The 16,521-nt window shown below is 50.6% G+C and overlaps 2 protein-coding genes across 23 annotated transcripts in view; both read left to right on the forward strand.

Annotated features, from left to right (window-relative positions):
• The window catches only part of USP48 (ubiquitin specific peptidase 48), a 104,850-nt gene extending 102,710 nt beyond the window's left edge, over nucleotides 1-2,140 (forward strand). For 3 of the 5 annotated variants that reach the window (XM_063667359.1, XM_063667362.1, XM_063667368.1), the window contains exon 26: nucleotides 204-2,140. In XM_063667359.1, coding sequence (XP_063523429.1) covers nucleotides 204-292 — 89 coding nt within the window. In that variant the 3' untranslated portion in view covers nucleotides 293-2,140. The remainder of the gene's footprint in view (nucleotides 1-203) is intronic. The other 2 variants (XM_054502334.2, XM_054502327.2) reach the window with 1 other exon arrangement.
• Nucleotides 2,141-11,730: 9,590 nt separating this feature from the next.
• The window catches only part of RAP1GAP (RAP1 GTPase activating protein), a 73,395-nt gene continuing 68,604 nt past the window's right edge, over nucleotides 11,731-16,521 (forward strand). For all 18 annotated transcript variants that reach the window (XM_054502404.1, XM_054502423.1, XM_054502467.1 and 15 more), the window contains exon 1: nucleotides 11,731-11,840. The gene's annotated coding sequence lies outside the window, so the exon portion shown is untranslated. The remainder of the gene's footprint in view (nucleotides 11,841-16,521) is intronic.

Here is a 16,521-nt window from a genome sequence, read left to right on the forward strand (position 1 = left end):
CATACGTATTGCTTTGATAAAAACAGAAACAAAGATTGTTCTGAAATTAATAACATCCGTAACTTCAAAGGTGATTATTACAGGTGACTAAGGTAATCAAAAGTTATTTTAAACTTTTGTCTTTAAGCATTGAAGTGATCTTATTACTGTCTGTCACGACAATCTTTTCAATTTGGAATTCTTCTTTTTTTCTTTTTTTTCAGTTTGTATGCCAGAAGAAGGGTTTAAAGGTAAGTTACATTTGTCATGTTTTGTTCATGAATGTCAGAGTCATCCTGTAATTTTCTGTTAAAGCGAAGGCTATAATTTGATTTTAAATTTTAATCCAATCTGAGTCTCATGACTGAAATTAATTTTAGTTAAATGCATTTCTTACTCAAGCTTCTTCATTATCTTTTTCAACACTCAGGCCTCAGATGGGGCCTCAGCTGGGGCTTGTGTGTTAGAACTGTTTCTTGCCAGATGTCCATTTGGCCTTCCCTTTCTCATTTTGTGGGAGGTTGGGAAATTAGCTAGTGGCATTTCAAGATTTATTTTTAACCTTTTCCCAGTTCTTCCTATCAAGTCCCCTCCTAGAGCAAAACAGTTTGTGTGTAACTATTAAGAATTAGTGGTAGAAGAATTTGTCAGGTTTTATCAGGTCCAGTGAAAAGATTTAATTAATCACTTAGCATTAAGGCATTTGTTGGATTATTACTTCAAGAGGAGACACGGTGGTGCTCGTACTACATCTGGGCCATGTAGTTGTGCACACCGATAATATTCAAGAAGTCATCAAATACAGACCTCTGACGTTTTCGGATTTTCCTGTTGCTGTCTTGATTCTTTGCGGGCCACTCCAGAAGCCCCTGGCAGGTTGTGATTTTGCTAAGGAATGACTTTGAATCACATACCAGGTATTCCTTGCTAAAGCAAATGAGAGACAAATCTACTGGCCGAAATAAAGTCTTCCTCTTGCTGCAGCTTTGTTGTCTGCATGTTACCATTACAAAGGGACTCCTGATGGGGTCAAAACAAAGCAAAAAATGTCTTTATGAAAAATGGTCATTGGACGGGCACGGTGGCTCACACCTGTAATCCCAGCACTTTGGGAGGTTGAGACGGGTGGGTCACTTGAGGTCAGGAGTTTGAGACCAGTCTGGCCAACATGGTGAAACCCCATCTCTACTAAAAATAACAAAAATTAGCCAGGCATGGTGGCATGCACCTGTAATCTCAGCTACTTAGGAGGCTGGGCAGGAGAATTGCTTGAACCTGGGAGATGAAGGTTGCAGTGAGCCAGGATTGCACCACTGCACTCCAGCCTGGGCGACAAGAGTGAAACTGTTTCAAAAAAGAAAAATGGTCATTAAATGAAACAATCAATAAAATCTGGTTAGTTTGTGTGAAGATACACTTAGGAAGCACATGGCTTTCAACAGAAATGTGATTTATCGGAGAGCCTGGAGTCTGCTGGTATTTTGTCTTATCCTCCCACACCAAGGTGCTGCTGTGTTCATTTATTAAATTGGATGCTCCCTGTTGATGATGTGTTCTTGGTAAATGGAATCCATGAACTTTGAATCTGTAGTTCACAACTATCCCTCCACGTGTGTTTCTTTTCCCAGGTACTGGTCTTCTTGGACATTAATCTTTGAATACTTGCTGACTGCTAAGAAATGACCAGAGGGGAAGAGGAGTTTGACATGTTAGGGCATTAAAGCAAAGGTGGATTTAAGAATTAAACCATTACATGCCCCTTCCAAAAGGCAGAAATCCATTCAAACGTGACTGTCCCAAATGCCTTATGTCAAATAAAGCAGATTGCACTGATGGACATCAGACTTGAAGGAAATGTTTCCAATTTTATATTTAAGGGGGGTGGTGGGTGGGAGGGGGCAAGTAAAGATGGAACAAGTTTAGTAGCAGTAATAGTAAATCATGTTTACATATGAGATTTATAGTCGTGGGAGGGGAATAAAGTTCTGTTATATTTCCTTGCTCGAGTTTCATACCAGATGCGTTGGTCCATAAAGGATTGTATCAAGTAGATGGGACAACATTCTGCTCTGAACAAAAAGTAATTTTAGAGACATAACCTGCTTACCAATGCCTGTCTTTGATTCATATTCTACTTTCAATAAAGCATGAAAGTGAAGAACTTGTCCTAAGTGTGGAAAAGTATCTTCAGATTTAGACTCTTCTCCATGTCAGCTGCAGCGCCACCCGCCTTACACCTGCCTGGCCGTCTGTCTCTTGGTATTGGGTAAAGGAGGGGGCACCTGCATGTCTCCTGCAATGAGCAAGGAATTATGTCTCATTTTTTGACTTCAGAGGCTTTTTGCTTTGGTGCATTTCAGAAAGGATGGAGAACATTTATTATGTGTGAAAGCATCCTCTTCCGGTTTTGCTGTTATTCAAAAGTGGGAAATGCACCTGGCATGTTTGAAAATAAAAAATCTGACTACCTATCAGAAGAGTAAATCAGACTGAAGTACATTTGGATAACACAAGGTTTCTATAAAATTTGTTCTTCCTATCCTCCATGTCACTGTTTCTTGGACCTCAGTTCTCTTTTTGAAAGCATTCTTCCAAAATGCCCTGAGAGGATCTCTTAGATCATTGTTTAAAAAAGGAAAAGAGTATATGGATGAGGATGTGCTGTCCATCTAACTCAGGATTATCATTCTTAGCAACACATAACCGAAGCAATATTCTTAAGAATATTGAAGGGTTTTTTTAATTGAACTTAAGACTGGAGTTTTTCCTTTAAAAAAAAAAAAGTTTTCTCTGTTGAGTCCATATGTGTAAGTTTGTGGCTGAGATGCTAGCTTAGGCATCTCTCTTGTTAACATTTTTCTTGGCCTTGGGTTTGTGCAAGGCTTTTTCCCCTTTCATGAAAATGTGAACTCAGATCATGGATGGGGAATGCAGATTTTGATTTGAGACCCGATAACCTTGGCAGCATCCCTTTTGAATACCTCCTTTTGTCAGAGTAATTACGGCCATTTGGTAAAATTATAACTTCGTGTTTGTGTTTCCCCTCTGTGTTTCTAATGTCTTCAGTCTGTGCCCCCTGAGGAGGCAGGGGGTCTCTAATGAGCCTATGGGAGAAGGTGAGAGCTGCACACAGCCCCCTCAGAAACCATCCTTGGAGCGGAACCAAGGGACCAGCTGTTCTGGCTTTGAGGTTGGCACAGGGGAAGGACTTGAAGTTGAGCTGATGGATCCTGATTTTTAGATCTCATTGTTTTATTAGCTCCAAAGAAATGAATGCAGGAGCCTAAAACTAATAACACAAACTTCTTCTTTCCCAAGGTAAAGACTTTTATAAAAGTTCGCATAATGCTTGATGAAGCTGCTTCCTTTTCCTTACAAAGAAGCTTGTAGGCCAGAGAAGGTTCTTTTTGGGGATTGACATAAACATGTTAGTAGCCCCCAGAAATCTGATACATTTTCCCCAATTTGCTGTTGATAACAGTTTTGAAATTTGTTACTTGGGTATTTTTTCCTCCTGCAATGCTACGAAATAACAGCCTTTTGTAAATCTTTCAGGCTGGTACCTGCTCTGAGTACTGGCTTTAATATCTCTGTCCAGGGGTGGGGTGGGCACCGAGTGAGCAGGTGATGCTGCGAGAGTCTGCCCTTGGCTCAGGGTCATCTTCCTCCTGCTCTGACAACTTGCCTTGTTCTGCCAGCACTGCTGAAAGTAACTGCAGCCCAGCAGCTCCAGTGACGCTATGAAGCTTTGTTACAAAGGCAGGAGCTCAGGCCCTAGACCCGCTGAATCGGAATCTGCATCCACAGGCCACTCCTGTGCTCTTTGAAACCCCTGGGCTGGGGTCTCTCCCACCCATAGTAGGCAGAGTTGCAAAAAAACGTATGCTTGTATTGAATGGCTTTGCATTGCCACCCTTCTTACTTGGTACAGGGAAAACAGGTAAAGGGTATGACCTAAAGCCCGATTCTCATTTCGTCTGTAATTACGAATAGATGGAGTCCATTTGCCTTCTGGACTGTGAAAAGTTCAGAGACTCCTTGTGTTGGGGTTCTAATGCCGTGCATGTGTACTTTTTTATATTAGATCAGTCTCCTGTATAAGGTATTATGAAGCTGGGGTCTTTTCCCCTTTATATTTCTAACCATTCTTTAATCTCAAACGAATGTGGTCAGCATACTACACTGGTACAGATTGTCACCACGAACTGAAATATAGGCTGCATTTGGGTGTCTTCATTTCCTGGGGAGTAAGTATCTTTCTGTGTATTTATGAACTCTATTGTTTAGAATTACTGTTACCTTCCTGCCAGATGAAAAAGGTACGAGTGTCCCTTTATTTCTGTGGGATCATAATCCATAGTGAATTTTTTGGTTATTTTAAATGTGCTTTTGGTTAGTCTGTGTGGTCATAGATGTGTTCATCAGACTCTGGTTAATATTGGAATCTAATGCTCAGGTTGATTAACCTGTTTTAAAAACCCAAGGGATGATTTATCTCTGTCTAAACAAACTGCTGAAGCGAAATGAGCAGGAAAGCCTGTCTTTCCTGTTACAGAATCATGGGGCAGAATCATATCCTTTCTCTTGGGTACTTTAGTCCTCAGCTCATTCAGTGTTAACAGGGGACTGCAAACAGAGTGCATGCAGATTAAAAGCCAGCATTTTCATTTTAAGAAGATTTTCCCAGCCTGAGAAACATAGTGAGACTTCATCTCTATAAAAAAACAAAAATTAGCCAGGTATGCCGGTGGTCTCAGCTACTCTGGAGGCTGAGGCAGGATAATTGCTTGACCCCAGGAGGTCGAGGCTGCGGTGAGCTGTGATCACACCACTGCACTCAACTTGGGTGACAGAGTGAGACCCTGTCACCAAAAAAAAAAAAAAAGTGCACATCTATGATAACGCCCCATACTCCCACCCCCACCCCAGAGTGCAGGGTTTTGTCAACAACATTTCTAATTCTGAAAGCTGGCATCACCACCCCCACCCAAAACACACACACACACACACACACACACAAATACACACACACACATCCATCTCCTAGACATTCTATAGGCAGAAATACTGGCTGGGGATTTATCAACATTATTCGAACCCTCATTTTTCATTAAAGTAAAAATTACAAACATTTGTAAAATGGTAGGTAGCACTTTCTTGATTTCCCTGAGCAACATTTCTGTGTCAGGTCCTGTGTGCCAGGTAGACAGTCTCATTGGAAGACAAAACCACTTCTCCATCCCATATATCTCAAACCTTGGATTTTTTTTTTTTTTTTTTTTTTTTTCCATTCTGGCTGTTAATTGGGCTAAGGAGTCTGCTAGCTATCCAGATAGCACATAAACATACAGGCAAGTGTTGAAAGTGTGGAGTTGTAGAAGTTGGGCCACCTGTCTTACAGATAATTTCACCATTTACCTTGTAACCAAGAAAAGTGACTTAATCTTGCTTTACCTTAATTTCTTCATCTCTCAAAACAGCAGTATTTGCTATTTTTGTTTACTACACTCAGAAAATTAAACAGTAATAAATATTGTTGAGGTAAAAGGCTTTGTATTTTTCTTTGTATTTAGAAAAACTGTTGCCTTTCTGAGGAAATGCTGTTGGAATCTCTTTTCCAAGTCTTCAAAAAGAGGTCTTGTAACCACCTAGCAAAGCTACCTGGAGCATCTTCTTTGAGAACTTTAGAAACTACCTTTTACTTCAAGCCCTTCCAGCTAAAATGATAACTAGACAGGTGTTCGACCATCCTGTTACATAAATCTTTCCTCCTGGCCCATAAGGATAATGAAGCCAATGGCCAAACTGCAAGCCTTCTCGATTCGGTGTTTTTTTTTGCAGGGTCACGTCGAAAGGTATTTGAAACATGCTTAGAATGCATGTTGAAGATTTATGTCTCAGTGATGGGCAGTTTCTGCCCCAAAGGGGCAGCTTCAGTTGTTTTGATTGTCATTGCTAAGAACATCAGGAACAGATGTCTCGAGCTGCCGAGGCATGGCTCTGTGGGCACTGGGAAGCAAAGCCATGCGGAGGCCTGTGACTGGTGCTCAGAGGTCACTTCCTGGTCGGAGAATTGCGTTTTTCATTATTTACCTGGTGATACTTAGTGAATAATATCGTTCAAGGGTAGAGTACACAAAACAGGTATTTCTTACGTCTCCCCTCCCCCAACAAATGACAGAACCAGTTATCAAATAAATACAGGATACTAACCATGTGAGATTTCTGCATATGGTAAGGTTTAAGTATCTCTTTGAGCCTCACTAGATTTTAGGAAGGAGGAGGTTGCAGAATTGTGGCTTGCCAGGAGTTGTATGACCTCTTCAAAGCGACATTAGTTAACTTTATTTTATTTTATTTTAATTTTTGAGACTGAGTCTTGTTCTCTCACCCAGGCTGGAGTACAGTGGCACAATCTCGGCTCATTGCAAACTCCGCCTGCTGGGTCCAAGCGATTCTTGTGCTTCATCCTCCCGAGTAGCTGGGATTACAGGTGCCCACCACCACGCCCTGCTAGTGTTTTTGTTTGTTTGTTTGTTTGTTTGTTTTTTTGAGGTGAAGTCTTGCTTTGTCACCAGGCTGGAGTGCAGTGCTGCGCTCTTGGCTCACTGCAACCTCCGCCTCCAGGGTTCAAGCGATTCTCCTTCCTCATCCTCCCAAGTAGCTGGGACTACAGGCACGCACCACCACGCCCAGCTAATTTTTGTATTTTTAGTAGAGACGGGGTTTCACCATGTTGGCCAGGACGGTGTCGATCTCTTGACCTTGTGATCCACCCGCCTCGGCCTCCCAAATTGCTGGGATTACAGGCATGAGCCACCGTGCCCAGCCTTTTTGTATTTTTAGTAGAGATGGGATTTCACCATGTTGGCCAGGCTGGTCTCGAACTCCTGACCTCAAGTGATCTGCCCACCTTGGCCTCCCAATGTGCGGGGATTACAGGCATGAGCCACCGCTCCTGGCCTGATTTGACTTTAGAATTGGGACCTGCACCAGCTTGTAGTGGATTGGGCCTCTGCTATATGTCACCCAGCAGAGACCAGACCAAGGTTGCTGCAGAAGGGGATCCTACTGCGGAATGGGCTGCATCCCACAAGCAAAACGCGGGTGGCAGGCTGGCTCTTCTCATTCCGTGAGCTTTCATGCTTCTCATTCATGAGGCTGTGAATTCCCCCTCAAGATAGCCCTAAGAGCTTGTCCAACATAATTACTGTATTGATCTCAAATAGAGGGCATCGTCTGTTTCTCCCCAACATGCTTAAAAAAAAAGAAAGGAAAAAAAAACCCTGCTTTCAAGGACTTGGAGGGCCTTTGAAGTGAAATTGCTCTCGGACAGGGAGGGAGCCAGCCTTATAACAGCAGCTGGAATGGCTGCTTGAATTCCAAATCTGCGTTAGTGCTGCCAGGCGAGGCAGGCCCTCAGCCACAGGAAGTGGGGCACGCACTCCAGGGAGGCCAGGAGGCCGACGCAGCCACTGCCTGGGTTGGATTGTTGCCTGCTGGCACACTGGCCTCTGCACAATTCTATCTGGGTTTTCCTTTCCCTGCTGCTCTGGTGTTTTGTAACCAAGGGAATGCTAAACTGCAACCAGTTCCTTTTATGACCCTGGACAAGTCTGTTCCCCTTTGAGCCTCGGCGTTCTCTCTGAAAGCAAGTGGGATGTGTAGAAGTTGTCAAACATGAACTCCGTGGAAAGGAGATAGTGGGGCCTCCTCCCACACCCACCTACTCCCTTGAGGAAGCTCCAGGCAGTACATTTGGAAAGCTACCAAACAGGACTACCTCTCAGGACTTCTCTTGTTTTATTAGTCTCTGAGCTGCCTCTTTGGTTGGTTTATCTGGAGTTTTTGTAGCATCTTCTCACTCATCCACAGCATGTCTCTTGTTCTCTGGATGAAGGAGGCTCCAAGTCGTGCTAGACTGTGGAGTTCTGGAACTAGAGTATACTGTTTATTTCCTGTACTGGAAGCCAGAGTTAGGGCCAGGCTGGATTTTATGTCTGCACCTAAAACCATTCTGTCCCCCACAAATGAATCAACCTAATTAGTGCTAAACTGTTGTAGCTCCCTGAGAGCAGGGCTCTGGCCATCTTACCACTGTATTCCCACAGCGGCCCACATGATACATCCTCAGTAAGGAAAAATGAACGACTACTTTGGAATCTGTTAGAAGTTTTCCCGTGGCCCCCTGGGGGAGAGCTCTTTTTACTACTTTGGTTTGACCAGTACTGTCCCCACCTTCAGGCTTTTCTTCTTTGTCCTCAAAACAGGGACTTCCTAACTATTCATGATCCAAAGACTTCTTGAACCCAGGGGTAATCTCTGTCATGTCTGCTGCACCAGCTTGGCAGCCTCCCACCCAGACGGGGGCCACTGGCCCTTCCCTGATGCATGTGCCCTGGCGCCAACTGCCACTCTTCATCCTGCCTTGCTGTGGTTAGGGTGGAACTGTCCTCTGCTCCAAGCCACCCCTGAAGCCCACCCGCCTTGCCGTCCTTTCCTAGACCTTACCTGCGGCTCTGTGGACAGCACACCTTGAGGACTTGCTGCTTTGGGTTTTCTTCCCCTACTTGCTCTGGTGGGCAGTTCCTATCTCAGTTTTTCTCCCATTTGATCTGACTGGGAAGGAGTGGGCGGGCAGAGATGGGGAGTTATTTCCAAGAGGGATCATTCCCATTTTAGGACTCTTCCCCCCTCCCTCACCTGCAGTCTCGTGCATTATTTGGAGTTTACTGTGGTGCCACCAATGTTTTCGTTCTCCAGCCTTTTTGGATGCCAGATTTTTAAAGCCAGCTTTCATTTCTCAGTGATGGGGAGCACAGAGATGGTAGCTGGGTTGCAACGTATTAAGTGTCTGAGACAAGACTTGTGCCCAGAGGCAGCCATGCGTGAGTGGTCAGTCCTGAGTGGTTTGGATTGAAATAGGACAGCGAAAGCAAAGCTCCGGGGCCTTTGTCCAATCTTCCCCCTCAGTAGCTAGGCTCCATGCCAAGCTCTGTGCCCAGCCCCCGACGGCACGTGCTGCCTCCTCGCCAGGGGCCCTGACAGTCTCAGAATGGTGCACCCCAGGACACATGGGAGATTATAAGCCTCTTGCATTGAGGGAGGTATTCTGTAAAGGGGAAAATGCTGTAATTAAAAAGCTCCTTGATTATAAAGAAGAAATAGAGACGCCTGGCATAGAAGAGCCTTCGTTCTTTGGTCTGCTCAGCCAGGGTCGGGGACATTCAGTACCCCCATGCTAATAGGCTCTTGAGCTCTTAAGGACCTTGGAGTCTGCAGGTCCAGACTCAGAAGGTTGTGGGACCATGAAGGAGGTCACACAGCTGTACCCCTTGGCTTGCTGCATTTCTTCAACTCCAGTGCCTCCATCTGCCCCCTCCCTCCAGCTCAGGTGGGACACCTTTGTCTCCACTCAGCACTCTGGGATGTACCATCAGCAATGCCTGGCCAGAATTGAGGGTCTCTGTCTTAAAGCATGGAGGAGAAAGGGGCCCTTTTGGAACAGGAGTTAGGGAAGCAAGAAGCATGAAGATTGTGCTCAGAATTGAATTCAGGGAGCAATGCATAAAAACGCAAAAGGATGGGTGGAGATACGATGCTTAAAAGGATCCTGGAATCCATGTACTTCTGAGATCTGTGAGCCCCGCCCCTGCTGAAGATGAGCCAGCCCCAGTACATGCTGCCCTTGAAGGTCTATAGGCATTCTGTTGGCATTTCCTAAATAGGATGTATTTCACCAAGCATCTCCCAGGACCAGAGCCCTGCAGGACATACCTGTCTAGGGCAGTTGCTATCCCCCACAGTCCCTTCCCCACCATCCCCAGAAGCGCCTCGGCCAGCCTCATTCAACTTCTTGCCTTTTTATTACAGTGTTTGAGCCAACTATATAGTCCTGGTGTATTCCTAGGCAGGAGATCAAAGGGCCCCCGGGTCGGGTGGGCCGTGAGTGAGCACGTGATACTTCAGGAGTCTTCCTCCTGCCCTGACAACTTGCCTTGTTCTACCAATGCCGCTCAGGATGTCTGCAGCCCGGCAGCGCCAGCAACGCCATGAAGCTTCATTATAAATGCGGGATCTCAGGCTCAAGGGCCACTGAATCTGAATCTGAGTCTACAGACCGCTCCTGTGCTCTTAGAAGTTTGAAAAACCCCCCTGGGCTGGGGTCTCTTTCCCATATACAGCTAGGGAAGCTTGCTGGAGGGAGAAATCGACACAGAGCACTGAAAAGAACAAGTGCCTGATCTCCTACCTTCCCCTCTGTCCTTTCACAGGTGGGTGGATGGGTGGGAAGAGGGTGGGGCATTTCCTGCTGTTCCCCCTTACTCACCTCTTCTCCACGGGGGTTAGAGTCTTGACCGGGAAACATGGCTGTGGTCCCCAGCCCCTGTGAGACTGAAAACCCGGAGGCTTGCATGTCTCATATCCTCCAGAGGCTGATGTAAGGGTTGCTGAAGACCTTGGATCTTTTCTTCTGTGAAATGCAGCCCATGTGGCCGGGAAAATAGTGGGAGCTGGAAGTGACAGTTGTGGTTTTAAGCATATAGTAGATGCTCAAGAAATATATTGAGTACATGTCTTGGACTTTCCCTCCCTAAATATTATCTGTCAAGTGGGCCTATTGGACTTGTTGATCTTGGAGGGCCCTGTCGGCTTGACTCACCAATTCGAAATGGTTGAGAGAGAGGTTTGTCTTTGCACCTTTTGCAGCCCGTTTTCCCAGTTCTTAGAACACTGGGGTGAGATCCAGAGATCTCAGAGATCCCCCTGGAACACGAGTGTCCTGTGACGAGTTCACGACCTTGGAGCCACCAACCATACCCCTCACCCGTTGTCCCCAGTTCTGGCCTTGCAGACTCACTGCGTGTTTCTTTGCTTCATGTGGGCTGTTCCCCGGGGAGGGCGCTCATTGGAGAACAGAAAGAGGTATGGGTGAGGGCTCCCCCTTGGTGGGGAGTGGGGCACAGGAGCCTCAGGCTCTGCTGACCATCAAAGAAGGGACTCGAGTGGGCAGGCCGCTCACTTGCTGTGGACCTTGGGCAAGTCTCTAACTCTCCCTGGGCCTTGGAAGTCAGGCTGAGGTGATATCTGCGCCCCCTCCCTGCCTGGGTTTTCACTCTTGTTCTGATCCCACTCTCCTCCTGGTGCCTCCCTTCCACTTCTCCGTAGCCTATGGCTCCCCTCCCCCCACCCGCCCTGAGCCCGGGTTAGGCTGGGGCGGGGGTGAGCTGCCCAGTCCAGAGACAAAGTCCAAGAGCCGCGAGTGGGCTGGCGAGGGTCAACCGCGTGGCTTCCGCCAGGAAGCGCACCGAGCGCCCGGGTGAGGAGGACGTCAGCCAGGGCGCAGCAGCTTCCTCGCCCAGCGAAGCCTGTGCATCTTCCTCCCGCCCCTGCAGACAAGCGGAGCCCATGGGGGCCGTGGCCCCCACCTATCCCGACGTCTCCACTTGCTCGAGAAGTTGTCCCAGTCTCCTTGGAGCATGAGCTGTTTCCTGGACCGCTGGGCTGTTGCCCGGGTTCTGCCACTGTCTAGCTGTGTAACCTTGAGCCAATTCCTGCCCCTCTCTGGTCCTCAGTTTCCCCACCTGTAAAATGGGGGCACCGACAACCCTCCTCCGGGACCTGCGGCGGGGCGTGGCGGCAGGGCGGGGGCCTCCCCGCCGCTCCCGCGCCCGCGGCTTGGGCTCCGCAGTGAGGGGGGAGCGGCGCCGGGGAAGGAGCGCTCCGCGGTCATGTGACGTCCCCCTCCCCGAACTGCGGCGGCGGCGGCGGCGAGCGCCGGCCGCGTCTGAGCAGAGCTGCATCGGCGGCCGCGGGCACCAGAGTGCCGAGCCCAGGACGCCCCCGGCCCAGGCCCGCGGGTGAGTGCGCTCCGCCAGGGCTGCGGCCCTGGAAAGGGGAAGGGGACGGAGGTGTCCAGACTCCCGTCGGCCCGCAGCCAAGACCCCGCGCGGGCGGGCGGGGACGGAGGGTGGGGGCGAACGCGTGGGGGACCCGGGTCTCCAGGGGCGAGGGGTGGGCGCAGCTGGGCTCGCGCAGCCCGGTCTTGACGGCGGCTGGAGAAGTGGGGGGAGGCCTGGACTGAGCCGGCTGAACCCCCAGCCTGCGGGACTTGGTCCAGGCCGCGGCCAGGGGGCTTTGGTCCCACCCCCCTGGGTGGGTGGGGAGTCCAGTTTTCCGCCCACCTCGAGGTGGGGGCGCCTGGGGTTTAGAGGAGGGACTGTGGGAAGTGGGCGCGTTTCCTCCATCCCTGGGGAGGGGCCCAAGCCCTAGCGCCCCCCAGAGGGGGGCGCTCCTGTCCTCAGAGGAGGGAAGTGGGGGCCTCAGATCAACGACCCTGAGCGGGGAGGGCGGTGATGTCCTTGCATCCCCAGAGACAGGACGCATTCCCCTGTCCCTGACCCCCGCGGCAGAGCGGGGCACACGCGTCATGCAGTTGGGCGCCCCCTCGTCGCCTCCCCTGGCTCGGCAGGATCTGAGGACTCGGTGGGAATTCACGGGGCGGTTTCCGTGCCCTGCAGGGTTTGGTGCCAGCTGCGGGGCGCCTGGGCTTGGGGAAGAAACCTTGCGTACACACACCTGCACACACACAGTCTCCGGAGGTGAGCGGTCCCCTCCCTACCCTAACAGTTAGACCCCGGCCTGTGCGTGCCCTCGGAGTCCTTGTTGGGGTCATAGCAGTCTCCGGAGGTGAGCGGCCCCCTCCCTACCCTAACAGTTAGACCCCGGCCTGTGCGTGCCCTCAGAGTCCTTGTTGGGGTCATAGCACAGGCATGGTGGGGTCAGGAAGACCATCCACCGCTCTCAGGGCTCATTGGCCTCTGTCCCCGGGCTCCATTCCCCTCCCTGCCAAGTCAGAGGTCAGGCCCCTGGGGCGGCAGGCAGGAGGGACACTGAGGGAAGGGGCACTGAGGCAGGAGGGGCACTGAGGGAAGCTGGCCAGATGGAAGTAGGAGAGAAAGAAAGGCAATGGGGGTGAGATGGTACCACTTCCGCCCCATAGGAGGCTCTCAGGAGGCTCCTGGCCCCCCTGCACAGGTAGTGGTCCCTCCTTCCTGAGAGGGTGTTTGGGGGAAAACGCTATGGTTGGGGCACTGGGGAAGGTTGCCTCGCAGATGAAACAGAACATTGGCCAAAGGTGTCCCTGAATGGGCTTCTGGACTGGCACAGGGCCCTGAGGGCTGTGGCTGAGTGGGGAGGCAGTGGTCAGGTCCAGCTGGCCATGGGGGCCCCCCATTCCCTTCTCCAGGACCTCAGCCTCACTCTGAGAGCCCCCAGCAGCTGGAAGGTCTGGCAAGGGGTGCGTGTTCCTTGATGGCCCTGGGAAGGGTTCCAGGGTAATGATTAATCCTCAGGTGTCGCGAGCAATTTCCGCCTTCACAGCAATATTTCAGGGCAGGGGCTGAAGCCTCCATTGCACAGATGAGGAAACTGAGGCTCAGAGAGGCTAAATGAACTGCCAGAGATCACCTAGTCACCTTCAGCGAGGTCTAGAATCGTGGTACTCTGACTTTTGTTGGGAGCAGATCTCCACAGCGGTGGAGTGGAGGAAGGGTGAACGCCGTGGTGGAGTGGTCCATGTGGCCCTGCTCCCCTTTGCTGCCAGGAGGGGAGGGTGCCTGTGGCTGGAAGCTGGGTCAGGTTGAGGAGAGGGTCCAGAGTCCTAGGTTCGCCTTGCCACCCCTTCCCATGGAGGGAGGGTTGTCCCATGGAGCACCATAATGGTGCTTTCATCCTGGGACCTTCCCAGCTTCCTTGGGCAAAGCCCTCTCCTCTTCTCTTCTTCCCAAGGTGCCTGCCTGGCAGGGGTCTCAGGAGGCCCCTCTCCTGGCTCTAACTACCCTCCATCCTTAGGAGACAAGAAGGATTCTTCCTTTGGCCTCTTGGAGGGCAGCAGGGAGAGAGGTCTCTGCCACTCAGGCCTCAGGCTCCCACAGCAGGGCCTCTACCTCCCTCTCACCTGGCCCTGCCCCTGCCCTGCTGTCAAGTTCTGGGGCCAAGAGGCCCTTTGAGGACTCCTTGGGCAGATCTGTCCTCCATGCTACCGTCTGTCTGTGGAGGCCTTTGTCCTGGCTGTCAGAGGCTGCTGAGCAGCCGCACGTGCTGTGCAAACAACCGAGACCTGAGCACGGCCAGACACAAACGCAAATACAGTTTGACTGACAGATACCCTGAGACCCAGACACAGGAACACACGGGCACACCCAGGCCAAGACCCCTGCCCCCGACTCTGCCTGACACACAAACACTGAGAGTCACACCATCCAGATGCTGGCATGTGTGTACACACAGAGAGACGGAGGTTGTCAGCAAGAAGAAGAGCCTCTTCAGAAGCCCTCGTCCTCTGTCGTCTGCCTCCATTATCTCTTCCAGGGTGCACACATGGTACACGTGCATGCAGGAAGAACACGAGGACGCCCTATGCCCTTAAAAATGAACCTGGCAGACACGCACATGCACCCACCCACACCCAGGCCATCATGGGTGCACACACGCATGAATTACATCAGCTTCCTGCGTGTGGGATGTGAACGCTTCATCACCCGGGGAGGGGAGTGGAGGCCCCCGACCATCCCCAGCAAAGCCTCCCCTTCCTCCCTCTTTTCTGATTCATATGGACCCAGCTTGGCTGACCCCAAGAATCCTGGGAAACTGCCTGGTGCTTCCCACTCAGTGGACCCTCCTCTCCTACCTCCCCTCTGTGTACACACCCAGCGGGTTGCCACGGGAGCCTCTCCCCAGGCTGCTCCTTTGCTGTCCCTGAAGGTGTTGTTCTGCAGGTCCTTCCCAAGACGGGACAGGCCCCAGCGCAGGTGCCAAGCGGCTCTGGGGTTCCCTTTCCTTTCCACTTTTGCTAGAGGCATTACCAGGCCCCAGTTTCTGCTTTGTCCTCCCAGCAAGGCTGGTGGCCAGCTGGTGTGAAGGGAAGGGAGCCCTCAGCACTCTCTGCTCACCTCCTTGCATGGCAGGACCTCTGCCAGGCTGGCCCTGGCACCCTGTGCCTCTGAGAGACTGGCGCTGTGGAGAGGTGCTTCTGTGGGCTTAGGTGAAGCCTCCAGGGCAGACATGCTAGATGGGGAGCAGTGAGGGGCTCCCAGCTCCACCACGCTCCCTCGGCACTCACACCAAGCCTGCCAGAGTGCTGATTCCCTGTCCAAGCCTGGCCCTGCCTCTTGCTGGCTGTGTGGCCCGGACAAGTCATTTTCACTCTCTGGGCCCAGCTCCAGCTCTGGGAGGCAGCTCAGCCTGGCTGGGGGATGAGGAAAGTCAGAGGTGTGAGGTGGCAGCCTTGTGCCAATAAGGAAAGGAAGTTTGGCTCTGGTGGCAGTGTGGGCACATAGGGCCCCAGGCTGAGGACTTCCTGCAGAGTGCAGCCTCTGGATCCACACTAGGGCCAAGCAGGGGTCGCCAGTCTCAGGGCTTCCTGGGGTGGCCACCCTGGGGTCAGCCCAGGAGGAGGGGACCCGAGGGCAGTGGGCTGCAGCTATATTGCTCACATTTGTGGACATTTTATGCCTCAAAATGTGCTCTATATTTAGGGCTAAAGACCGGCACTGCTAGGCAGGTGGTGACTCAGAGAGGAAGAAGGGAAAAGAGGCAGAGGGGTGCTGGTGGGGAGACACCCTAAAATAGAAAGGTCCCACTGGGATTCCAGCCTTTCCTACTGGAAGAAAGGAAGCAAAACATGATACTCCTGCTTTGCACCAGCACAATGGGAGCAGCCTCGTGTGCCTGCTCACTAAGCATTTAATGAGCATGTAGTGGATCCCAGGGACTGTGACAGGCACTGGGGCACAAAGATGAGCTGGGTCCTGTGGTCCCTGCCACAGCCCGGTGCTGTGTGTCATATGAGGAGGTGAGGCTCAAAGAGAGAAAGTGACTTGCCCACTCTGCTGGTTAATACCTCTGCCAACCGAGGCCACCCTCCCTCGGGCCCCCATTCGGAGGAAGCAGACCCAAGTTTGAATTCTGACATTGCCACTGAACAGCCGTACAACTTTTGGTGAGTTCCTCTCTCCCTCTGAGTCTGTTTCTCGATCTAGGAAGTGGGAATCATAGCACCTGCCTGATGAGTATGTTTCAAGGGATAAGAAGGCGAATGCAAGAAAGCACTGAGGGTAGTGCCTAGCTTATCCTAGGCATTCTGCTGGGTCTAAAAGGACATAGATTGGGAGTCCTCAGGATGCCAAATCCAGTCTCTGCTGTGTGACTTTGGAAAAGTTACCTGCCTTCTCTGTGCCTCATTTCTTTCTCCCTAGAACGGGGATGACGAGCTTTTATTTGCCCGCCTCCCTGGGGATGTTGTTTGCGAGGCCAGATATACTGGCTGGGAACTGCTTTGAAAAATATAAAGCTGCACTCAGAGAAACACAGAGAGACACACTGAAGGAAAAGCAAACAGACAAATCTGGAGAAGAATCTTTTCTAAAAACATCAAATATTCCTCTACAGCCAGAAAAAAAAAAAATAAGGCTTTTCTTCAGTGTTTTGAGGGTAATGAGAATTTTTTCCATACCTTCACATTTCCAAGGTAGTTGGCAT

The sequence above is a fragment of the Pongo pygmaeus genome, chromosome 1 (genome assembly GCF_028885625.2).
Source record: "Pongo pygmaeus isolate AG05252 chromosome 1, NHGRI_mPonPyg2-v2.0_pri, whole genome shotgun sequence".
Taxonomy (NCBI): Eukaryota; Metazoa; Chordata; class Mammalia; order Primates; family Hominidae; genus Pongo; species Pongo pygmaeus.